The sequence below is a fragment of the Spodoptera frugiperda genome, chromosome 1, assembly GCF_023101765.2.
Source record: "Spodoptera frugiperda isolate SF20-4 chromosome 1, AGI-APGP_CSIRO_Sfru_2.0, whole genome shotgun sequence".
NCBI lineage: Eukaryota > Metazoa > Arthropoda > Insecta > Lepidoptera > Noctuidae > Spodoptera > Spodoptera frugiperda.
In genome coordinates this window covers 5,149,861-5,177,230 of record NC_064212.1, presented here as the reverse complement: position 1 = coordinate 5,177,230, position 27,370 = coordinate 5,149,861, and the positions used below count along the sequence as shown (strand labels likewise).

The following is a 27,370-nucleotide window of genomic DNA, read 5'->3' as shown; positions in this document are numbered from 1 at the left end:
AATCGTAAAGCGTATCTGTTCATATTCTCCATCCGCATTCAATCTTGATGTGCAAACATAGGGAACAATAGCTCAATCAGCCGGATTCTCCAGCCATTATGTATGACGTTCGAAACCTATGTAAATTGTTTGAATACCGACCGTTTTGCCAATACCAGATTTAGGCAGTATGTTGTTAAGATTATGTGGGCTGAATTTTAAATTTATTTAACACAAAATTTGGGCTGCTTTCGACTCTGCATTATGTCGCCTTATATCACCGAAGGGGTAGGCAGAAGTGCACATTACGGCACGTAATGCCACTGTACAATGTGCATCCACTTTTCACTATTTATGTTATAAGTCCCATGTAATAGGGGGTGAGCCTATTACAGCCTATAGCTATATAAATATACTGAACACAATTTCAGACTCCGTGCTACTACTGAGAAATTTTCAAAAAGTCGAAAAAAGCCCAATAAAACTTTGCTCGACCCGGGAATCGAACCCGAGATCCCTTGCCCATCACTCGCACTTGCGACCTCTCAACCAATGACGCAAGCAATGAGGAAATATTTTCTTATAAATAAATGGTCAGCGAATGTTAAAAAATATTGTAATCTAAAAATTGTTTACTTTTTCAGAATAAATTGTGTGTAGCGTCTTATATTATAGTCACTATTTCCCTAAGTTAATTATTAAGTTAGGAGGTGAAACTAAACAAAACGTAGAAACACATCTTAACTTAACGTACACATACACATGACTTTGCTTTCATCGCAGACCACGAACAAAACGAGATAAGATGGGACATCAAACAAGTCGAGTATCATTATAGTTGCAAAACTAACAACAGCCACTCGCGAGACTCGCGCAACTTGTCACAGATAACTTAGCTGTTCCGTAGACATGAGTTCCGAATGAAAATATTAAAGGAGTAAAACACAAGCGTTATGTACGCGAAACTTTACATATATTTCTCAATCTGTGACAGGGGACAAAGGATTAGTCTTAGGAAATTTCACATTGCGATCAGATAAAATACGAGCTTAAAGTACAAGTATAATAGTTTTCACCACCTACCACGCCTTTTTCTTCTTCTTCTTCTTTTTATCCTTTACTTTTTTAACCGGAGTGGGCAAAGGCGGGCCTTTATATCGCACGGTTAAATTTATCACTCTCTCAGCCTCTCGCACGCCACTCAGTCGGGCCCCAGCCACCGTAGCGTAGTGACCAGGCACCGTCGCCTCACCAGCAAACAACAGTACTGGAGGTATAGGTTCACTAGGTCCCGGCAGTGGACACGCCAAACTCCGCTGTGCATCCCCATTGGATCCATAGTAATCAAAAGAATAAGCTCCACAGAAGAACGGGTCGGAAGTCCAATGTGATCGTAAAATTGTCATGGGGTATGGTATGCTCTCGTTCCCCGTTACCGAACGCAATATTTCGGTCAAACCTTCTGCTATATCTTTGTCACAAAGGGCTTCCATCATCATAGCTTCATTGCCAACCACCCAAGCACACATCACATGTTTACTGTTTGGCACCATCTCTATCGAAGTCAAACCTCGAGTCCAGTCGCAACGATCACATAATTCACTGCAGTTGAATTTAAAATTTAGATTACCTTTATGCCAAAACCAAAAAGGACGACAATATTCCATGTAAATTTTATTGCAATAGCCGAATCCAAGGCATCGCATGGCGTCTATTTTGGATGCTGGTAGTGCAGGACAAAACATTTTGACAGCATTAGCGCTCAACACTCCGAGAGACACCGTTATTATGACGTAGTCACATGGAAATTCATCCCCATCCGTTGTACATACGGTGGCTCGATAGCCTTCCTTTTGTGATGTTCCCCAGTAAATACAATTAACTGGCTTGCAATAACGAATAGCTCCTTCTGGAATTTGCCGCAACAATGGAGCCAGTATACCGACTAAGCCTAGCGGTACACGTACCTCCCCGCCGGGCATATTCATGAAGCATCCCACATGATCGGCACACAGCATCGCCGTGTCATCCCCACACCGCGCACTGAGCATGTGCGCGAGCCCGAACATTATTCTAGCTGCGTCATGTTGTTGATCTTTAGGGTAGTCGTGCAGTTCTTGTTGAATTCGCAGACTCATAAAATTGATTAGTGAGCCTGCCTGTTTACTACCACCGAGGCAGTATATTTGCGCCGCTTCCTGTTCAATCTGACGGAATTTGTGATATGCAGATATTGTAGCAGGATACGGCGCTTTATCGGTAACTATTCTGTTAAAGAGGCCACGGGTATGTTCAGCGCCGGGCACACCTGGTCTGGGCGGATTTTCGGTGGCTGACATCGTATAAATAGGATGTGTGAACGCATTGTCTGGTTTCCAGTGCGAACCTAGTTCAGCAACAATGTCTCCGAGCCAGCAAGAGTGAATTCGGCCACCGGGTCTAGAATAAAAAAGGGTAAAGAGTGGTAAACTTATGTCAACAACATCTACAAAATAAGAAACAGTAACATTTTATTTCATACGGACCTCTCGTACGCTTCCAGCACGACAATGTTGTTGATGCCGCGTTGCGCGAGCCGAGCCGCGGCCGACAGACCGGCCATACCCGCGCCTACGATGACGACGCGGGGCTCGGCGTAGCATTTGTTCACGTCACATGGGTCAATTGCACATAAAGCTCTGTCTTCTAAGTTGGGTCCACAATCATTAACAGCGGCCGGGCTTTCGATTGACGCCTTCCTATAAATGTATTTAAAAGTATGCCGTATTATTATATTGAGTCTAACAATTTACATGTTGAGAAGGAATTTCGTTTTTACATGAGACGAACACATTCATACAAACAAGTTGCTTAAATAAAACAGTAATATACAACGCTCAGTTTGTCGCAGTTCTATGGAAATCTATGCAAAGCAAAATGTAGTTTCCTGCAGTCAGTCATTTCTGCTTAGGTATGAATATGTATTTAGCGTTTGCTTTTTAAGGCATGATTCACTATGCAACAACAAATATTCATTAAATTCATTCAGCAAGAATAGTACAGTATATTTTACTGTAAGATTATATGTTGTTGCCTTTCATTCTCTGAAAGCCAGCTTAAACTGCTATTTAAAATCTTCATAGTATATAATTACTTAATTTTTTATGTTTACTTATCTAAATAATTAAAATATCTACCATGATCTACAGTGATAATGATAGGTTTCTCCTGAGAAACATCTTCGATAATGTCACGAAATCTCTTGATAAGAATATTTGTAAAATATTTTTAAGAATATACCATCGAATCGAAGAAATTGAAGTCTGCAGCCGTAGTCTTCTCGCTAATAAATTACTAACAATTTGCATTGTGTAAGGTCCAGAAAAATTAAAAGATTTTTGGCTTTATTTAATTTTTTCTCGTTACATGTCGAATTTATAAATAAAGATGGTTTGAAGTTCTAAAGTGACGGATACTGGTGGACATATTTGACATAGATTAATTAGTATTTTATGAACTTTAAAAGAAGTTTTAATTATAGTCTGTATCACAAGTAATTAAAAAGTAAGAGCTGAATTCTTAGTGTACTTATGTTAGCAAGAAGGTATATTTTTTATTTATGCGGATAAAATCTTCCCATTTCAAACTCGTTAGAAAAATAAAGAATCTGCGTTACAGCACACCTTATTTGGGTACTGCTACTAACAAAAATTACTCAATTCAAACCATTTCCTAAAACTACATACTAAAACCCTCACAAAGTCGACTTTTAACTACAAGTAACAATAAAATCTTCGTACAGAAGTCGACCGCAGAATATAAATCGTACGACATGTGTAAAGTAACGCGTCCTTTGTAAGAGCAAGCGAAACAGTTAATGTTTTATTTGGCAGGGCCGCGGGACCGAGCTGGCGCCGCACTGATTTTTCTTCTACATTGTTTTTGTAGCTCACTAATTGCTAGACTTCACAAACTTTGCTAGCTGTAGCACTGAGTAATTGTTCCCACCATCATAACCAAGTATAAAGTATGTTTTCTTAACATTTCTCAACGATTCGCAGAATAAAGAACCGGTCTACCTCCACCACCGGAAAGTTTACTTTAAATAAATATTAATGCTCTGCACCACGCCGCACCGTTTTGCTATAAAAGGAAATAAAACAACAGTCTGTCTTAAGCGTATGTATCTTTATAAATAAAAATATAATTTCATTTCACTTATTATAGAATTCGAGCGTCACTATTATTACATTTAAATTGCGATATTTCTTCGAGTAAAGAGATCACTATTATTAATTAAGAGTCATAGTCCATGAGCTATACAACACTGAGTGACATCCTTATAGTCGAGGAGTCACGGTCACTGGGACTCGAAACATTTAGTCCAGAAATGATCCAACATGTGGTAGAAATGTCGACTGACGCCCAATAGAGAGTGCTTCTCGTCCGCGTAGCTCTGTGAAAAAACACGATGCGATTATTCACTTTAAAATAATGTTTTATTCAATACAATGTACTACTTCAATCACGTTTATCCTACTTTAATATGTTCATCCGTGATCATGACGCTTGCAACAGTGCCGAAATATCGGAATCTCATAGACATAAATAAACATGGTAAATATCCCGTCTTAAGTTCTAATGTTACTTTAATCATGTTAAACTTTCAATGAATTTCTACTATCTCTAAAAGCAAACAAAAACACAGGGCGTGAGGATAATTACTGTAGCTGTAAAATAATGCCTAATGGTTTAATGATACTAGTTAATTCTCTATCTCTATGAAGGTGAGATCTACATTTGCGCCACCGTATACAGGTTGTAACAAAATACCCACATACATCAAGAAGCACTGATGAATACAGGTTGAATAGAATCTCTACACAAAGTTTCAGCTTAAAATACTTAAAAAAAATTGTTATCAAATACTTGGTGTCGCATGCTTCTTGATTTTATAAATCATACAAACGTGTCACAACACTACAGGGGTCACTTGCTAATATTACGAAACATTTCTTCTGTCAATCTGATCACCTAGTACCTATCTACCTAATTTTGATTGGCGCGGCGGCGTGATTGAAAAAATTCATAACTTGGTACCATGAAACCATGAGTTTAAAAAACCCTTCCCGTATAGTTTGTTATGTTATCTAGAAACCGTGCACTTGATATGTATACCCCACACCTTGTATACAAAAACGTGTCAATTGTCTTAGCTTATTATCTTACCATCTGTTGGAAGTCAATATCACTATGCTGCAGCTGCTTGGCAAGCAACATGCTGTGCTGGAAGTGCACGTTGTCGTCACCAGTACCATGGACTAGTAGATACTTGCGCCCGCGCAACTTCTCCGCCTGGCGGATGATGTCAGACCGCTCGTAACCTATCGGGTTTGCCTGTGGCAGGTCCAGGTAGCGCTCTGAGTACATTGTATCTGGAATGGAAGTAAAATTATGATGTCACTTAGTGGAGATATAATAATGATTGTAGGCCCCGAACGTGGCTTGAAACTAGTCGAGTAAACTCGTCGAACAGTTACATGAAGTTACAGTTACAGTATTGACTGTTGTACGGGTTGTTCAAATTGTAATTTAAAATTTCACGATTTTTAAAAAGTGATAAATATAATTTAAAACTAGCACGATTTGAGTGCACTAACTGAATCTATACTTGGTAACCTCACGAAAGATTCCTTCCTTTTTTTGGGGCGGGGGGATAATTATCCAATGACTTCTCTCGCCTTGAGCGAGGCGGGAGGGAGTGTCAGACTCTTACTGACTAAAAACCACCCCGTTTCTTCTCCTGCTTTGAGCCGGAGCCCCGGTAACCTGTTACGTTGTCCGCAGCTCCGGATCGGGCATCAGCCCTACTGGGCCCCATCTGTGGTGATCTGGCTCTTTAAAGGCGCACGTACGCACGGGTCTGGTTCTGGTCGGGCGGTGACCAAATATTCCCCTAATAATATAATTGCTTACCATAAAACAGCCAGGAGGTGACGGGTGCCACGGCAGCGCCGCACTTGAGCGTGTTCTGGTCGTCTTGTATGAGCATCATGGTGGACACGAAGCCGCCATAACTCCAGCCCCACACTCCCACGCGGTCAGGGTCGATAAACGAGTACACGCTTAATAGGCTCCTGAAAATTAATTGTAATAATTATAAAATGGCAGCATCAAATATATTTGTGGAGGATGACTATAGTTCCTGAGTATGATACACTGCCATCTATTAGATAGTAAATGTAGTTATAAGTTATATGTAATATGACAATGACTTAATAAGTATCTTTGAGTTAATAGTTCGGTTAGGTCGCTGAAGGGGGCTTAGTTGAGCCCCTGGTATGGACACGGTTGCTGAGGTGTGTCATGAACATGGTGCGACAGCCGACGGCACAAAAACATGTATTGATTCTAATTCATAATCAAAACTTGGTTCACGCCACAACATATTCGCCACGGTTGTCATAAGAATCGGTAAACCGGGCAGCAGCGCCCTGTGATAAACTTGAACCTTTTAAACTGCCATCTCCAAGTTCTCCTGCCTGTGATTCGTAATAATATAAATTACATGAGTTTTTTTAGGTATGAGTCGGTAAACGAATAGACGCACCACCTGATGGTAAGCAGGTTTAACTAATGCACCAATCACCCATGGACACCCAAAACACCAGAGGCGTTGCCGGCTTTTTGGGGGTTAGGAATTTAAGAGTTGTTGGGGAAACGGAGAATGGTCCAAAAGTTCTGAACTAAGATCAAAAAATCATTCAACAACCTCCAATTAAGAGTTCATACTGAGCATTTGAAACGAATATAAGTCCGTACCACTCATAATGTTGTTAGCACTTCCATAACAAACATAATCTAACATAACCCTTTGTTCAGAAGTTCATCAAAAAGCGAAGAGAATCAAATGGAATTGGAATTTACAGCACAAACAGTCGGAGGGATTGAGTTAAACGATGCTGTCACAGTGTTTCATATGCGATGCGAGCCAGTTACGCAAATTCATTTAACACCACGGTCAGAGCGAGCGTAGCCTTTTTAAGTGATCCGATAAACTGTTTAGGTATTCAGAGCGAAATATGAATGTTTCAATACTGTATTTTGTGGGTATTGTGTTTTGGAAAAGGGATCGCTTTGTGAGCATAAAAGTGTTAGATATTAACTGCTGGACTCAAAGACTTTTAATGATTATTTAAACTATTCCTTAGCAACAATTTTGTTACGAAAACAATTGCTAAGGACTGTATTAAGTAGTCATTAAATGACTCTGAGTACAACGGTAAGTATTAAAGAGATCTGATAATGGCAGTTCTAAAATGGTTTTCCATAATAATATCCACACTTAGCAGGTAGGTGGGATATTGCAGTTTAGAAGGTTTGGGTTTATCAAAAAGCATTACCCAGTCTTGATAATATAGACTCTTAGACTACACGTGAGAAGACAAAGTGTGTACTCTGCAGCTAAATTTAACCACACAGTTAAATTGATTGAGGCTCGTTTAAGCTATTGTTTAAGTATTCATTAAGACCAATTTCATTATTTTAATACGTTACCTGATGGTAGCCAACGTGTCAGTGACTTCGACGGTTCCCAGCGCGTTGTTGACGGCGTGCATAGCCTCCACGCCCATAGCTCCTGATCCTCGCACGTCGATAGACGCCACTATAAAGCTCCTATTCGTCGATAAGTACGTATTGTAGTATTCTGAAATAATTGAAAAATACAAGTTAAGAAACGGGATATTTAATTGTAGGCTAAATAAAATTGGACTCTAAAAGTGTTGTATTGTAGGTTGTTTGGAACAAAGGCAAGTAAATACCAATCTTTAAATGTTGTACAATAATAATAAAGATTTTATATTTATAATCTATCTATTTACGTAGTTAGGTACTTACATTGAATCTTACCCTGAACTAATATTTTTTCTATTAAGGAAACATCTTTATAATAATGTAAACAATAAGTAGTTAAATATATACTTAAATCTACCTACCCAAATATCTTAAAATTAGAGTTAGGTTAGCAATATTCAAAGATGAGATGAAACAGAAACAGAGAATATATACAATACAACATAATATTCGCGTTGCACAAACAAACATGAAGACTGATGAGGTTTTGTTTGAAACTAAAACTTTGGATAGTAGATCCAAAGTTGCGGCGTCATCCACCGCACTGCATGTCCTCATTTATATCAATACTCCACACATTCACATAGTACTGTATCTAGTCACTCATTCAATTAGAAATATAGGGGGTAAAATGCATTTGATAATTTGATTCACTTACTTTCGTAAACTGCAATTTGGATATTTATTATTAATCTTAGTTTTTTGGATGATTAAGCAAGTCCTACTGTATTATTTGTAGTCAGTTTAGTGATTTGAATAATGTATTTGATTAGTTTTTTGGGCAAAAACATATAGAAACAGCGTTTGGTGTCATCGGTGAGTGAACACTTGAACAGCCAATTAGAAAATCAAAAATCATAAAAGTTATGTTCGTACCTAAATCAAAATTATCTTTAACTCTGCTGGTCCCTGGTCCTCCATAAACCCTCACTATCAGGGGATACTTCTCCCCAGACTTCATCTCAGGTGGCAGCAGGAGTTTGATGTGAGCGAGTGGGTTATCTCCTACTGACACCACGTTGAACAGAATCATCGGCAACCTATAATTCCTCAACTTATCCTTCAGTCTCGAATTATCCTTGATCAGTTTGAAACTGTCAGTCTGTAATATTAAAAAAGTTAATTAGATATTTCAGAAAATGCATATTTTATTACTAAGTTATTCTTGTTTTTCATTTTGTTTGTTTTTCTAGGTCACAGGGAGTCCTTTGTTACAACAATGTAATTAACTATGCAGCTGTACAAGTATTATTGCTTTCTACTCAAGAGAACACTATAAAAATAGATTTCAAATTAAATATCTGAAGTTATTCTTTATATTTTACACCACAAATCATAATTACTTAAAAAACTTACCGCACTATTATAGAGGAAGATTTTAGGCGGATTTAAGGACGAGCTGCAGGTGACGATAGCATAGCTAGCGCCGGGCGAGAAGGAGGCCTGTACGTGGTGGCAGGAGGGCTCCCGGCACGACACGCAGCGCACCACGCCCGCGGACGTCGCCCACATCTGCCGCAACCACGGCGTCGTGCCCGGAGACACCACGTAGTACACAGTGTCCGTGTCTTGGTTCCACCCCAAAATCTCCATCACCGACGAGTTCCCAGGACTCAAGTCCTCAGTAGTCAGAGATAAGAAGTTAAACCGAGCCGCATGAGGGAACCGCTGGTCACCATTATACAAGTTTTGTATCTCCAGCATCTTGTTTCCCGATCTATCGAAGAATGGCACCCTCACGTCAATCCAACCGTTTGATTCAGACTGTTCTTTCACAATACTGCACTTATCTTTTTCTAAATCACAATTGACTAGTACGCTGACGTTTTGTCGTCTGTTAAGCCATAATACTATGAGATTTTGTTCGGAAGCCCAGTTGACTCTGCCTAGGTAATGGTCTAAGCCAACTATGTCGACTGGTGCTGGAATATTCCAGGGTTCTCCTCGAGGATCATCCAGTTTGAAGACCCTTAGTCCCACAACGGGGTTGATGAGACCTGACTAAAGGTAAAGAACGCGTCTGTTAGAACATACGTCAACAAAAAAATGGCAATTATATATTTCTTTGTGTTTAACATTTATAGCTTACCTTTGGATACTTAAATTCTATCTGTTCAGGATACTGGTTGTTGGGGTCAGAGGGTTGTCCATAGTATGGATACGTCGCAGTCGCTACTTTGGTGTCGTTGAACGATGCAACTGCTAAGTAGCTTCCAGCGGGAGAGAACCACATCGCTTCGGCTGCGTTGAACATCTCCTCTAAAAACAACAATGGAAAACGCACTGGTCATTATTGTTATTAATATGCAAGGATTAACCTGACACTATATTCATATTTGCAATGAGATGGCATTTATGCCAGGTGTTGAAACCCGCAGCATCCTGGTGTATTTAGGTCACGCTAGCCACACATAAATTAAGGCATTTTCGCAGTAAAGCCTGACTAACAGAGCCTGTCAAAATCGTTTTGATAAAAGGAAATATTTTGGTTGATCTTACTGAGTAAGTACTTTACTTAGCAATCGATTGTCCAAATCAGTGAACCATCGGTAAATCAATCGTATAGAAATTCGAAAATCTGTATGTTACTCCTTCACAACAAAACAATTGAAGGGATCGAGATGAAATTTGGAACAGGGGTAGATTATGGTCTGGTATAGGATAACGCGTAGGCTTGTTTTCTAGAGGACCGCCAGCGAAACTGCTCGCAGAAGTTAGTTGATTATAAAAACTATCACAATATCAGTAAAATCAGATATACTACTATTATTAAACTACAATGGCTTATGTCACATGTACTAAAACATTTTACACTTCATATAGCTCACCTTCATATAGCCAGTCGGTGACACCATGGTATATCTCCCCAGGGAGCCCATCGCTGGTGAGAGGCACAGCACTGTCGGTGTCAACATCCCTCACATAGAACACATTGGCGTCACTCACATACGCCAGAGACCTTCCACTGCCCCACACCACTACATCTAGAGCATTCTTGCCTAATCTTATGATAGATCTGCGAACAAAAAATAATTTTAAATAGTAGGTCACGTATAATATAATATGAAAAAGCTAAACTACGTTATATTAACTATAAATTATATTAGGGGTGATTTTCCACCAGATATGTGGCATGTAGCTATGCTAGGAAAATGAATGTAATAGCTAAGCTGTGAAACTTTGTGTCTATTTCCACTGATACTAAACTATGTAGCTGTGCGAGAAAGATGCGCAGCTCTCGAGTGTACACCCATTTTCCACCAGTACCAATGAATATGATTGGTGGAAGTCAAGCGCATACACAACAACTATCAAAATGTTTCAAATTTAAAATCTCTTCTTTTGAAAATTAACATGAATAAACAAATAAAGATAGTTTTAAGCTAGTAACTATTTTCGGCATATACACCCAAAACCTATAAAACTGAAATATTTGCAGAAGCACGTTTGAGCTGAAACATTGAATAAAACTAACAAAGCAAATACATTTTACATGGTTGAACTAAACTGTCCATTACATTGCACTGGCGAGACAGAAAATAAAAACGTCTAGACTAAAACGTACATCCTTATTTAATATCCCTATACCACCATTAATCATATTGTATCATATCTATTTTGTACATAAAGTCATGTGGAATTTTTTTAGGGGAAAAATCATCCAATGACTTCTCCTGTCTTGGGTGAGGCGAAAAGGAGTGTCAGACTATTACTGACTAAAAACCACCCAGTTCCTACTCCTGCTTTTCCAGCCGAAGCCCCGGTAAACCCGCTAGGTAAACCGCAGCTCCGGATAAACTCATGACTAGGATATTATAATGAATTTACATAAATAGAACTGGTTCCGTGATTAATATAATTATGTAAACTCAGAACTATACTTGACTTTTTCCTGTTACTGATTAAATAGAATTACATAAACATAATATTATGTACCTGCACAACAGGATGTTATTCTCTTATCAACGTTGAAGGTTTATAATTTTGCAATACCTACATTTTATTTAAATATAAATTTTACAATGGAAAATAACAGTAACAACAGCAGATGCTAAGTAAATAATAATTAACACGATCACCTAACCTAACACTATATACCGTATGGAAAAACCTCTTATGACTTAATTTAAACCACATATCTGTTATCATTTTGACTGACGATATACGAAAAATGAGCCGATTTTCCTGTTTGAGCTAATTTGAACACTCTTTACAAATACGGCAATTTAACAGCCGCGCCACATATCCGTAACATTCCTAGACAACCTCTTCACAATTATTACTGCTCTTCTGTGGTCAAGTTACATGGAACTGTTCACACAGAATTTAACTGTGTGGACAATGTATTTTTTTTTTTTAAACTACAGAAAATAGTTGTATAATGCGTCTGTGGACGAGTACTGCTTGTAGTTTCATTTAAGTCAAATGAATCATCTATATACTGCATAGTTCCTCATACATACATACATAATATAAACAGATTGATAACCGCGGGGTCAACGAACTAATGAAAATCCACTGGGATTTTCATAATTGAATAATAGATTCGTTAATAATATTGATGAATAATTCTAATAATAAGCGGATATGGCGTATTATCTTTCAGTTAATTTGAATTACAGTTGATTTGTAAAGCAAAATAATGCAACTCAATCATTATATTTTACATTCATATCAAAATGTTATTGTTACACGCAAAACAATTACTACATTGTTTTAAACATCAATGATTTTATTTTATTGACATTGGACATTTATATTGGTTTTTGGAGTTGGCTCTTAATGTAACAGTGTACGTCTTGCGACTGATATGACGACGTTAGTTTAGTTGAGGGATAGTTCAACTGCACAGTTATTGCGGTGGCTTGGCAACCGACTGCTGCTCAATGTGTTCGATTCCCACATGGAGCAACTCTTTGTATGATCTAGAAATTGTTGTTTCGGGTCTGGGTGTAATTGAAATTGTATGTTTGTAAACGCTTTCACGACACAGGAGAAAATTTTAGGGTTTGGCAACGTCTTTAAAAAAAAGTTGTTATCTTACTCGATTCCTATTTCTGAATCGGACAAATTACTTTGGATAGGAATTGGGTAATTAATACGTATTTAGAACAACAAGAGTTACACGACTAGGACTCATGAAAAATGGGTAATATGTGCATCGTTGCTTACACGTTGAGGGAAATAAAAGGCGTTGTATTGTTATGTAATGTTTTAAACCTTTTCTGTGTTTTCAAACAAATGTCGTGTAATCTTATGGTGGCTTTACTACGATAGTAAAAAGCCGACTAGTTCATACGTTTACGATAAGATAGTCAAAATAGGTTTGTATTAATTCCACAAGTCTTGAGTACTTGCCTTTTAGATTTCGAGTTTGATGTTTGATGGATCAACATGGGATATGGTTTGGAATTGTACCTTAGGTTGTCAGATATTAAGTTCAAATTGCTTTTATAACCGAACCAATAAATATAACTAGTTAAATCTAATAGTCAGTACATATTTTCTGCCTTATATTAAGTCTACTAATAATATGATACTTGAATAAATCGTAAGAAAATAAATAATGAGTCTTTATAAAAGCAGTACGTGTGTCCTACTTAGTACCAACATTAGTTATCAAGTTATTTACTTTGATCACTTACTTGGTCTCGAGGTCGTACACCCAGTACTCGGCGGTGTTAGAGTACCTGTATTTCTGAAATAGAAAGTTGGATTGTAAAGTCACGTACATATAATAGTCCCTCACCTATATTAATAAACTGGTCTATTTACCTAGGGCTTGCATGCATAAAAATAACGTATACGAGTCGTAATCTTTATAATAACAATCAAAATTAACTAAAAATCTCGGTTTACTCACGTACATTAATGGAGAAGGGTCTACTAGTTTCGAAGCACAGAGGAACTCTTCATCATGAGCAGCGTGCGCAGACGTTTATAGTAATGTACGTGAGTAAACCGTGATTTTTAGTTAATTGAGTCGTATTCTATCTGTATACGATCCAGATGGGCAGTTTTAGGTCAAATAGTAACAACATACAGGCATTTACAATATTCCCTTTACCTAGTACATGGAACCCAAAACGTAAGTAAGTGTCTGCCTGCCTCTTGCCATCATAAGACGTTAAGTTTAATTATGTGAAAATCACGAATGATCCCATTATCTCTAAGAAATTCCATTCAGATCACTTCAGTTATTTTGACTTTTTAGTTTGAGGAGTTACAAACATCGCAACATAATTTTGCATTTATAATGACAGGTAAAATACTCCTTTTTAAAGGGGGAAATCATCCAATGACTTCTCATCTTAGGCTAGCCGCGAGGGAGTGTCAGACTCTTACTGACTAAAAACCACCCTGTTAGGTTTCCTGTTGGTAAATTCGCTAGGCAGCCCGCAGCTCCGGATAGGTAAAGTATTCCTGCAATACGTATATCGTACGTTTGCATCGATCAAATCAACAGGTTAATCGGTTCAGGTTAGGTGGATTAATCATTCGTACCTTTTTAAATCTCTTGTATCTGTGAGTAGTTCTTTTACAAATTAAATAAGAATTTTATCATTACGAAACTAGTGCCATTATTAAATTGAATCAAAGGTCTGCTGTCTAACGGTAACAAGCATCAAAGAGTTATGGTTAACCTTTTTATTTTTATCATTACCTAAGTGCGTATTGCAATTGTAAGTAATTGAGTCACGTAATGTTTTCAATCGTTTAGCTATTTCTTGCTTGTTAGAGCTGTGGTTGGATGGCCAGTTATTGCTCATAGTGTCACCGGCTTTGATTAATTTCTGATATAAATGAGACGATATAAGGTTTCCACGTCAGTTACAGTCATTAAATTTTTTACAAAAGGTATAATAAAAAGGACTGCATAAATAACAAATCAATAGTTCGGCACCATTATCTAGGTACTTAATTTGGAAATCATATGGGAACTATTAAGTAATTTGAAATAACTATATTTATCATACAATTTCCATTAAAACATGTGTCAGAATCAAGGTAATATTATAATTGTTTACACGAGTAGCATATTTACGCATTTGTATTATAAACTGCATTAATATTTAATAGTTTAGACTACTCAATTAAAATGAAACGGCTTCCGTAGTGTCTGTAGTATATTTTTTTGCAAACTTATACATGTTGGCATTTAAAAGGTGATTATAAAATTGGACCACTTTTTGTAGTTCAGTTACAAAAAACATTATAAATTAATCCGTTTGAACATTTTATAACCAGTCCTAAGCAATTTAAACGAAATCATTACTAAGGAATAGTTTAAGTAATTCGTAAATTTTCTATGATGGAAATAGAACACGTTTTCGCCCATTAAAAAAAAATTGTATTTAGAGCGCGCGACAATAAAAAATATTTTTCATTGAATATCTTTAATTGGTCATAACTTGAATTTCTTGTATTGAACGTAAGAAAAAGAATACGTGTTTATTAAATGTACTTAATGAATATCATATAAAAATTTTGCCCCACCTAATACATTTTTTCTGTATTAAGGTGCCACTACCAAAAGAGATTTCTTATAAAGTAATTCAAACACAAAGGTTCCACAAAACGAAACAACCTTTCAAGATATATAAAGATGCACTTAGGAGGTCATTAGAAATATCATAATAAATCAGAAACGTGTGCATGCTTCGTAATACTGAGTGTAAGAATTAGACACGCCTTGACCTGTAGGTAATATTAGATAACGTGTGTCGCAAGTCTCGAGAGAAGGGAGGCTGGGCAATGCCCGGTGAACGGTCTTTCGAACGCCATTACTTTACTGGTACCACTTTATTCTGTTTTCTTATTGTATACTTAACTTCAATTTGGTGTTATAACTATTAACTTTACTAGTTTCTGCCAGCGGAAGAACCCGCGTTCCCGCGATGAAAGTTTTTTTACTATACCAAATTTTATTCAAATCGGTCCAGTAGTTTTATCGTGAAAGAGTAACAAAGATGCAACTATACCTACATATTGATATTAGTAGGATTACGTATATTTTAGATGTCCTGGCGAGTTCCGTGTCATCCCACTTAGTATGCTTCGAATGTATGGAAAAAATATTGTTTTCTTTCTTATACGGTAACATTTGATTTTATAAAAGTTATTTTGCTTAATCTGTTCATCGCGGTAGATAAACAAACACACACATTAAACTTTAACATTAAAAAAAAATATTAAAAGTATCAGAAAAATTTAATTCATCTAAATCAAAAACTTATTTCTGCGGTGTTATCAAATTAATATTTTAACAGAAATTTACCTTGTTTTTGTAACACACCGGGCTATGTTGCTTAAGAGTAACGATAGGAAACCGACAATTTAAATTAATTGTTTTTAACACTTTGTAGTTGCCTTTTGAGGTTCAGGCAGCTGGGTTTTTGAAAAAACAAAATCAACCGGTAAAATAAACAGTAAGTCATTGTAAACATTTCTGTAGAATAGTCTGGGGAAAATGCGAACAAAATGTAATAATAATTTTTAGAACTACATATTTTCCGTTTAAAAACTTCCTTAATTTTTCACCATAAAATAATTATAATAATATGCACAGTTCTTAGGTTATACATTTCCGCAAATCATGTAGTTAAGAAACCATAGGAAATAGGTCTTTCCCGATAATTTACTAACTGCAAAAAATTAATTATAATTTTCGATAAGTCTTCTCTATTCTTCCCCTATTTCTGTTAATTTGTTATCAATTTACCTACGTACTAACAACACTGTTCCATATATTACGAATATTATTATCAACATTTTACATTCAGAGTTAACAACTACGCACTACTCGGAGACAACTAAAACCTGTAATACAAGTTAATTAACTACGGCTTTTCATTGGAATCTTAAACACGCGAAACAGACAGAAAACTAGTGTTCATGTCGAGAGAACAATTTCTCTATTTGCATACTTGGCCGGCGAAGCTGAAACATCTAATGAGGGTATCACACATATACTTCATTCGTTTATCTATAGTAGTTTCTTTACCACATTGCTGAGTAGCTATAAATCTCAAAAGTGTACTCACTTTCAAACATTAAGTAGTGACAACGTAACGCAACGTGAACATCAGCTATATTTCAATAGAAAAAGCATTTTACACTGATGTCTGACATCGTAACTGAAATCTTCTAGATAGTTACGGTGATCTATTTTGACAAATGCCTACATACGCTTTGTTTCTTATACAATGTGATAGGGGCGAGACTTCTAACCCGTTAAGGCTGAATACTACATCTAATTTTATCGACAAAAGTCCTGGGTCGAAGGGGTCGAATCCCCTCCCCCTAAAAATTATGGCTATTTTAATATTTTTTTTACTTTTTTTGATATCAAAGGTTGTATGCGTCGTAGAAACAAAAAAAAGACGACAAACGGTAGCTAATAACCTTAGCTAACTAATTCATTACTTTTTTCATATGTTTGATAATGTTTTGGTGAGAAAAAAAATCATTTGTGAATTATTCTTACCGAAAAAATCACTATTTTCCTATATTTTCAATTAGGGGTTCAACCCCCCATATTATTTTTTTTGTCGATAAAATTAGATGTAGTACTCAGCCTTAACGGGTTAGAAGTCCCACGCCTATCACATTGTATATAGGGTGCCATTTCATTAAATGCGGCAACTCATTTCTTTAGGACAGTGAAAACAAAATATGGTCCGCAATATAAAAAGAAATGTCATGTCCGGTCCATTAATGCTTAATCCTTCTGACATACCCAGATAATTGTAAGTATCATTTGTGATCTCAGTTTTGTGAAATCTCCATTGTCAGAACCCTCAGATTCCACAATTCCTCCTCTTTTCACGTGCATGACCGCACACTTGTTTACTCCAAACTCCATTCTGATGGAACTACTATAATTGCTATAATTAATATTACTTTTATTTATTTATTGCTATAATAATACTATAATTTTAATTTATATTATTTAGGTTAATGTTTATTAACCTTATAAGGAAAATATACCATGATATTATTTTACTTAGCTATTGGTGACACCGGTAAACACAATCGATAGAATCGGTATATACTTAAACTGCTCCGCAACAGGCATTAAATTTTCCTCATAGCATGAAAGTGAGCGTTAAACAAAGGAATTCACGCGGAAATGACAGATCACGATATGAAATTCATGTGAAACTGAAAATTCTTTTGTACGCCTTCGTTTATTTTGTACAAGCTACTCTCGCGCAATTTCACCCGCTACTCAGCGTCCATTGATAGACTCCCGAAGCATGATATTTTATTCAATTAGAACCAGTAATTCTTGAGATTAGCGCGTTCAAACAAACAATCAAACTACTTCAAATATTAGTATAGTTTTGATTTCCACAAAATACTAAATTTTATTCTATGTTATTGTTCTAGATAAGAGATTATAGGCCATTGTGCGAGTGCCAGGAGTGCATTACCTTAGGTACAAAGAAGTGGAATCTCCTTTCTACTTATCAACAACAATAAACAAACATCTGGTACATTACGTATTGTGCTACGTAACCACCACGTGTGTAACTTCATGTACGCGTTAAAAAAAATATCGTATGACGTTTATAATAATTTACGACCAATGTATCAGAAAATCACAAACCTAATCATAGGTTATACGCTATTTCTAATGAAACGAAAAGTTAATTTATAAACTAAAATCAATGAAAATCTCTTAACGTGAAATTGATAGATAACCCATATCGATTAACTTTGGTAGCTATTGGCCTATATATAAGTATTACTGGTTACATAATAGTACGATAAGTCGATAGGTAGGCAGATTGCATACAAAACACAATCAAATATAAACATTAAAAACAGAAAAAACTATTTCATGGGATTTATAAAACAAATGGTGAAAGTGGATGTACAGGGGAGGACAAATACGCTTAATCATTAAAGTTATATTGCTTTATCCCAGCAAAAAAATTAAGTCATACTCCGTAAATGTCTCATGTAATAAAAAAGCGATGGTGTGACTTTATTTGACTAAATTTTATAGGGATTAGTAAGCGGATCTCATAACGTGCAAGCAAACATTAACTTAGTGGTGGTCTGGCGCATGCGACCCCCATTGTACATTGTACATTGGCATTGCATGCTGTAATATGTAGGTACACATTACAAGAATACTACATACTAAGAGTAGGTAGAGGTCTACCTACCTTTTCCGGGATAGAAAGACGTAACGATACAGTAAAAACAGGAAACTTTATTAATTTAGCTTTGTTTTAACCAACTGCAAAACATTCAATGGATAATTTCCTCAAACTGGTTGATGTCGATAACCATATAAGGTATGTTTGTCCAATTTCACAAAATAAGGTAAACTTACGACAATATCATTAAGCCAGTTTTATGAATTCGATTCTCATAAACGACGCGTGTCTATGAATAAGTATAAAGAACGTGAAGTGAAGAAAAAAAATATGGATTAAGGAACGTAGTAGGTGGTTCTATGGTTTTGCTTATCCAATTAAGATAAAGGCATAAGAATATGACTAAGTTAAGTATGTCCGGGAGTAAAACTATGATTGGAGATATCTGTATAAACTACTAAATCAACAAACGACTTATCAACTAATTATAGAAATATCCAATTTTGCGAGTATAAATATCCAAGCAAGGGCGAAACAAATTAAGGATATTTGTTATCTACACCGTCATTCAGCTAATTGACTGAAATGATCTGAATTGAACGACATACATATATAGACATAGGTCACAATCTGGAATAGGTAAGCTAACAAATAATATTAAAATTCCCATAGAATAGCATAAGAAGCAGTTATCAATATTTTAATAACTTACCCTCTGTTTGTTCGTTGTCAGCAATAGATACTTCATATCTTGTGAAAACGTAGATATCGAGAAATTTTGTATTTTAACCTGAAAATAGAAGAGCATTTCTTTATTACAAAAGTATAAAAAAAAATTAAGTCTTTAGTAAACTTTATCAATAACGGACATAGAGAAGAGTACCCCATGATACATCAGTTGAGTCAAGTCAGTCCAGTCAGCACAAAAGTCACTGGTATACACAAGACCTTATGAATATTTCAGTTTACATGTGACTATGAAGAATAAATAACAGACAAGTTTAGTGGCTAAGGAAAAGAAGTCAATGTCCAGCAGAGTGTTAGATGAAAATGCAATATTAAAATCAAGCTCTCTTGTGCGAACTGCTAAGGAGTGGAACTCCTTGCCGGAGCCTGTGTTTCCTGATGGGTATAGCCTAGGTGTCTTCAAGGCCCTAGTGAATAGGTTGCTCATGGGCAGACGTGCTCCACCTTAGGCCGCATCATCACTTACCACCAGGCGAGATAACGGCCAAACATCGACCCATCTAATATAAAAAAATGGGATTCTTACCATGTCAGTTTCATCTAGCACCGGAGAATACGTCTCCTGAGTCACGTCCACCTTCCATACTCCTATACCCGGCTCCTTGTATAAATATTCTGTGTCTGTAATATAAAAATATTAGTTAGAATAACGCTCAACACTTCTAGTACCTACTGGTAGAGCAAATATCTCAAAGATTACGTTGCAAGTTCCATGAATTATGAGCCACATAATTGACTTTAATTAAGTCACATATAAAGTGCAACCAGTCCTTAATTAGTCATTTAAGACTGTATTTATAACTAACCACTCATAGCAGATTATTTTTCTAGAATTTATAAATGGTAGGTACATCAATTTTCACGTGGCTTTATGGGTGCCTCATTGATAGGGAAGTTGCAAGCGCGTCCACCAAGTAAAACAATTCGGATGCAATCCTCAAAACCAAATATGATTTTCCTTTTTTTAAATTCTCAGTCATGATTACAGTAGATTGGAACTAGTACGAACCTTATTGTAAACTAAAAGGGGACTGAGAAGAACCAGTTAAACAAATTCAATAACATAGTATCACTATCATCCATCCAAATAATTTTAAACGCAGTATGTATCACGCTTAACATTTTAAGACTTAAAATAACTTTAGTATTGTACTCACGCAACCAAATAAAACAAATTATTTTGATTACGAAAGTAAAGTAGGGTGAGATAGTTAGTTTCTTTAACGATTGCTCATTCAAAATCCATCACTTTGTAATGGATTCGTTCACACGATGTTGCTGCAGTACTTAACTGTCAACAATAGTTGCAGCAGCATGCTACAAGGTCATTGAAATAGATATTGACAAACTCAGAGTACTATAGTATTGTCGACATTGTAAATAACAGCTTTGGTTCTACGACTATTCAAAATTCAACAGACTTTAGACCAATTTCATATAAAAGTAAAAGGTTGCACCCCAATGCTTGACTGTCAGAGAATTCCTATTTCCTACGGCATTAAGTCAAAAAATTTCACTATTCATGTGTAATAAAGTTTAGAATAAATAAATAAAAGATAAACTTAGGTTTCTTTCGCATATCTTTCATATGCGTTTTTAACTATCACATTCCATTTAAATATTTGATCGAAAGCATATTATGTAGATTTCGTCAACATTTAATTTCAATATTTAATCTTAATACTTAATACCTAATGAATTTTAACAAGTATTTGCTAATAATAAAATTGTAAATTAATATACAATAAATCAATAACTATACCTGATACCCATTGTACGGACAGCTGTTCTGGAAAGAAACTGATGGTCAATGGCACCACTTCTTCAAGTGCGAACGTCTTCAGACCTCCTGTTAAGTACGGGGATGACTCCGTGTGGCTGCTCAGTAGCACCACCACCAAACTGATCAGCGTTTTTAGCGACTGCAAACAAATTAAGTCAAATAAATAATTTTATTTTTTTATGGTATAAGCCGGCAAACGAGCAGACGGATCACCTGATGGTAAGCAATCGCCGCCGCCAATGGATACGCCAACACCAGAGGTGTTACAAGTGTTTTACCGACCTTTTGGAGGTTAGGAATTTAAGGAGTTTTGGGCAATAGAGCCGTCCCATTCATGCCGAAGCATGACTCTCAAACATGGTGATTGATTTATTATAGAAGCTAGTCTCTTATAGAATATATTATTTGCTAATGTAAACGTAAAGGCTGAGCAAACGATTGACTACTACAAAATTAATCATAAAATCTCTCCGTGTAGAGACGTCAAAGGAATATGTATAAACAAACAAACAAAAGCACTTTCATATTTATAAAATTAAAGCAAGGAAGTAATGATTACCTAATGACACGCATGACGCATACCAATTTGGGGAAATGTGAACATAAAATGTCTACTTAACATAACTTTTCACTTAGTTATTAAAAAAAAGATCATTTGTATAATATTATGACCACATGAAATCGAAATAACACTGGAAATCGATTCACATACATCGATTTAAATTTCAAACCTTTTACGAACATCAACGTATCAAAACATGTCACATTTGATCAATGAATATAATTATATGCACGTTTATGTAAGTATTACAGTTTAAAAATATAATAAGAAATCTCTCCTGTATAATATTTGCAAGCTACTAGAAAAATAAAATAAATTTAATAAAATAGTCGCTCTTTTAACTTGCCATTTAGCATCGTTTAAATGTATTGTCGCAATATATCTACATAGAAAGTACCTAACATAGATAAATAGTCGTAATACGCACCTACATATGAATCCCGAAGTTAACACCAGATGAAATAAATTAAAATTAAAAAACTAACGATGGTCCATTACTACAAACACTAAACGAAATAATAAAAATTGGCGCCGAAAACCCGCGTTCTTTTTTCTAATGAATATGTTTTTCTTCAATGTTAACAGAAATAGTTTAGTGCAGAATTATAAACAGCCAGTACTTAATTGAAACTTTAAAAAGGTTGCATAAAAAAATATGTTCTGTTTATTTTGATTGCATACTTTATAATAATTGTATTTTTTTAGACAAGAGTTTACAGTGCCTATCTATATTTTTAGCTGTGGCTGTGTAAGATATTGTGAAGCTTTGGAAGACTATTTCCTAATTTTAATCATATTTGCCATCTTATATCTACCAACAAGGTTATATCAAAGTTATTTCACACAAAGAACTTCCTGTAGGGCTTTGATTAAGATTTATTTGACTTTAAATATGATGAATAAAGACCGTACTTGATTAACCAGATACATCCCTCTATTTAGAAAACGTTGAACTTCTGTGGTCGTCACAAAGACAACGTCATAATAAAAATTGTATTAAGATGCTCGTGTGCCTAATAAACATGCAGATTTTTCTTAATAGAAGTCAATAAGCTTATTGTATCGCTCAAAGGTTCGACTGGTCCTTAAATATGTCATCTAAGTAAACCTTTATTTTATTGCTTTTCATGTTTTTTTCATTATGTAAGTTTTTTAGTACCAATGTTTCGATCGTTTCTAGAGTTAGAAAAAAAATTTGGACTAACAATCTATTGATTTTAATTATAAGTAATTTATTTTAAACAGTTCCTATTTTACGTTTATTTAACTCATAATAATGTAGGTCGAGAAAGACGTACGTGTCACACGCATTGATAACACCACGTACAGTTTCTTTTTTACATTTGTATTAAATTGAAAAGTTATTTTTATCGTTTCAAAACACATAACCATCGTTATACATGCGATTTTAAATTAAATAAGTCATTGTTTTGTAATTTATTAGTATTTTTTAATTATTTAATTGAAACTGTGAATTGAAAAGAGGTTTATTTGTGTCTATGGTACGTATGTATCTGCAATTTGAATTTGGAACTAGAGACAGACGAAGTTTTGATAATTTCGTATGTCTGTCTGTCTGTCCGTCTGTCTGTCCGTCCGTCCGTCCGTATGTCACAGCCATTTATTTCCGAAACTGTTGGGCCTACATAGTTGAAACTTTGTAGGTTGATGTATTTGGATAACCGCTATTCGAATTTTGAATAAAAAATATTAAATTTAAAAATTAAAGGGGGAACTCCATACATGGAACTGATTTAAAAATTTTTTATTTCAGCTAACATATCCGTAATGGGTGTCTATGGATAGGTCATTAAAAAAGACATTAAGGTTCCTAAAACCATTTTTAGTCAAAATCAATCGTTTGAAAGTTAGACGCCTCCAAAGTGGAAAAATGAGTGTCCCCCCCCCTCAAACTTTTAAAGTAAGAGAGTTAGCAATCTAAAAAAAATATATGCTGTAGATTTCAATGTAAACTTTCAACGAAAATTGGTTTGAACCAGATATCATTATTTTTATACCATATTTTTTAAGAAATAAAACATTTTCAAAAACCGCAAATATAACTTTGTCGTTCATTCAAACACTATGTTAAACCAAGTTATTTTATAACTTTTATAATATGTCATCTACTTGCTGTTACGGAACCCTTCATGGGTGAGTCCGACTCGCACTTGGCCGGTTTTTTTTTTTGTTGCCGGGGGAATCTTCGAAAGGCGCCTAGCTTCTACAATTTGAATTTGGAAATAATGACATAGACTAACAAAACGTTGGATTTGTTTTAATTAAGTCCGTTTGGTGGATTGATGTTTCTTACAAATTCCTCGTTTTGTAAAAAATACATCTTACGGCTGATATGATGATATTATTGGTGATGATATGTGTCGTGGGTGCATTTACCAACATACAAGTTCGCGTAAAATTCATAGCCAGACCCGGAACAACAGTTTTGCTCCGAGCGGGAATCGAACCTGCGACACGTTGCGCCTATCCGCCTATAAACCTATCATTATTTCAAATGCCAAAACAATTGCCGGCAATGGTTTCGACGTACGTAATAAGTAAAACCTTGTAATTATGTAATTGCTGTAACAAAAAATCTCGTATCCATTTACCTATCAGTAAGTAAAGGTCATAACTTCATCTAGTTCCATGAAACTTAACCAACAGTTAAATATAACTGATCGAGGATGCGGTTAAATGGTGTGTGAAGGTAACTAAGTATATTGCCATTTAAAAAAGAATCTAAATACATAGGTAAATAATAACGATATTTCCTCAAATCCACAAAATTAAGTGTGTTTTTTGCCACTTATGAGTCACTTTTAATTTTAGACAGTTTGTCCAAACTGACACATTTATTCAATTGTTTATGTAAAAGACCCGGGCATAGTATGGAGTACCAACTTGTAAATTATTTAAAAATTAAAACAAAAAATTCTATCGATAGTCAATATTTTACATGAAGGGAAGAGGATTTGAATCAGTATAAACATCAATCAATATTGTTTTCCAAATATTCTGTTGATAAACAAATCTATACTCATTTGTAAAGCTGAAGAGTTTGTTTGTTTGTTTATTTATTTAACGCGCTAATCTCCGACTACGACTACAATTACTACTATATGACAGATTCTTTCTTTATTGGATAGTACATTTATCAATAAAGATTATATGCTATATAAGATCACACTACAATCAACAGGAGCCGAAAATATGTAAAACCCTTTAAAAAAGGGACATTAATTGCCGTACTCAGAGACATTTTACTTAAACTATTTCTTATTGATGATTTTATTTCGAAAACAATTGCTGAGGACTGGGTTATATAACCATTAAATGACTCTAAGTACGTCAGTGACAAGTTGACAAGCTAACAATCGTTTACTCTAAACTCATACGCAGGTACTATATATTGTATCAATTCGAACGTGAATAAAAAGTATTTGTAACCCACAAAAATAACAAACAAAGGTTTAAAACAATAAGGCGCACAGTACAAGAATGTGCGTGACAACTGTTTGTATTTGAACCAAACACAATGACCAAAACATACATTGTGTACACAGGGCAAAATTCTTTATGACCGATTGAAATCATCAAATCAGTATATTTGTAGTTAATTAACTAGTAACTGATTTGTTTACCCATTTGTCAAACAGTAATAGTACCCTTAGTATGAGTTTGCTTTACGTTTGAAGTAACCGAAACGAGAGCGCGTACGGCGGTCTGATTGGTTGGTTTATTCGAGCCGGCCAATCAGAGTGCCGAACGCAGATTCTTTTCAGATCTCTTTTCGATTACTTTAGTAAAGGTGCAGAATCTTATCGTAAGGGCTTTCAATCCTCATTTCACCAGCAATGTTTAAGTCCTCTATTGGAGACGGGAATTGGTTTTTTACTCATTCACAAATGGATTATCTTGACTTTTTAATACAATAAAATATTTACACTTTCATTCATAGATTTGATGATCTACTTCATTTTCTAATTTTTCTGACAAATTTTCTAGAAATATATATTGTCTGCTATTTGACGTCACAACGCATTATTTCATACAAGATTCATAGTAAATGTCGTTTTTGACTTTTCGAAAAAAGTATAAAACTAGAATACCTAGTAGTAAACTAGCCTATTGCAGACTCAACTCGGGATAAGGTTATAGAAAAATCCTAATAGGTAGGATAAGTATTGTAAAAGCTAAAACCAAGGTACCTTTATCTACCTATAAATCCTTGACCACAACCGGTCAGTGGGTAGCCTTCGGGGCGGATTTTTTTACCACTACGTCAGGAGTGTATGATAAGGAGGAGAAAGAGTAGGATAAAAGTAAATATTATATTATACCTATTAGATGTATAATCTCAAAAACAACTCTAATGTTGCTGGTGTCTATAGGCGACGCTGATTACTTTCCATCAGGTGACCCGTCTGCTCGTTTACCGGCTTATTCCCATAAAAAAACTTTGTCTAATTAAGATAATACTCGAAACTCAATTACCTAACACTTACATCATTACTATTTCAATTTCAATACACAAATGAGCGAAACATTGAAATTCACACACAAATAAACATCGAAATTAAACTAAATATGTCTATTGTCATTTGGATACTCACGATTTGTGTAAGAATACAATTTCAACATGCGTGTGCGCAACAATAGAGTATGATTTATGATCGATGGAACTAATTTGGCGGAATGGCTGTAAACCAACAATTTCATGTCTTGTTTAAATATTCTTTTCTTTCAGCAATCGTTTTGTTATCAGCGTGAATTTACATCTAAATACATAAAAGGCATTACACAATACACACATGCGTATATTTTTTGCACATACATACATATAAGTATGTATTATATAGGTATATTTACCAACATTGTTGAAGGTAAAAAATAATTGGTTGGCGGTATAAAAACTGACGGTCGAGATCGATTTTTAAAAAGTTAACTTTATGAAGGTATTCCGCAATAAACCTGACGCATACTCGAAAAGCCTTCGGTCATTAAATAAGGATTTTATGATCCTTCGAACCATTCTCGAAAACACAAATCGTTGAAGTTAAAACATTAAGTAATCGGCAATTCGAGTTAGCATTTTTATTTATATTTCACTGTTACACAAAAACAAACAAAAATATTCTTCGTAAGTATATGATGTATGGCCGTGATAGTATCACCGGGTCCTCAAACGGAAGTACTCACCATTTCACACGCGTACACACGTACCGCAGGATGCGAGGTCGAGACCTCCTCAATGAATGTTAATGGTCCAATCAGTGGTCATCACTCACTCACACCGCACCGCACGAAGCTGCGCACGAGTTGACGCGAAGGCGCGCGGATCACGACTGCCGAGTTTACTTCGCTGACCAGCCTCCCATCTCCGCCAATCGTACAAAATATTTGGAAAATCTTTTTCGAATTATTTCCTCTGTGTGTGACAATTTTACATTATAATATGTTCACATTTTGCTTCATATTTAGGAACAGGAAATTATTATTGAATTCTGGTTTCTAAATAATATTTATTGTACCTATAGCTATATAAATACTTATTTTAGGTATAACGTTACA

General features: G+C 35.4%; 2 protein-coding genes across 2 annotated transcripts; both read right to left on the bottom strand.

The window, feature by feature from the left end:
* Positions 1-930: 930 nt before the first annotated feature.
* On the bottom strand, positions 931-3,503 carry LOC118273253 (peroxisomal N(1)-acetyl-spermine/spermidine oxidase-like). Its single transcript, XM_035590121.2, has 3 exons — positions 3,259-3,503; positions 2,505-2,717; positions 931-2,418 (listed from the first exon to the last, which is right to left on the bottom strand). The coding sequence occupies exons 1-3, from the start codon at positions 3,324-3,326 to the stop codon at positions 1,059-1,061; spliced, it is 1,641 nt and encodes a 546-aa protein (XP_035446014.1). The 5' UTR covers positions 3,327-3,503; the 3' UTR covers positions 931-1,058.
* A 624-nt stretch (positions 3,504-4,127) lies between these two features.
* LOC118273505 (venom dipeptidyl peptidase 4) lies at positions 4,128-27,263 on the bottom strand. Its single transcript, XM_035590499.2, has 13 exons — positions 26,999-27,263; positions 21,214-21,373; positions 19,978-20,072; positions 19,417-19,494; positions 13,239-13,291; positions 10,422-10,609; positions 9,683-9,852; positions 8,950-9,594; positions 8,470-8,695; positions 7,516-7,666; positions 5,935-6,095; positions 5,188-5,393; positions 4,128-4,414 (listed from the first exon to the last, which is right to left on the bottom strand). Exons 1-13 carry the CDS (start codon positions 26,999-27,001, stop codon positions 4,319-4,321), a joined length of 2,232 nt encoding a protein of 743 aa, XP_035446392.2. The 5' UTR covers positions 27,002-27,263; the 3' UTR covers positions 4,128-4,318.
* Between the last annotated feature and the right edge of the window lie 107 nt (positions 27,264-27,370).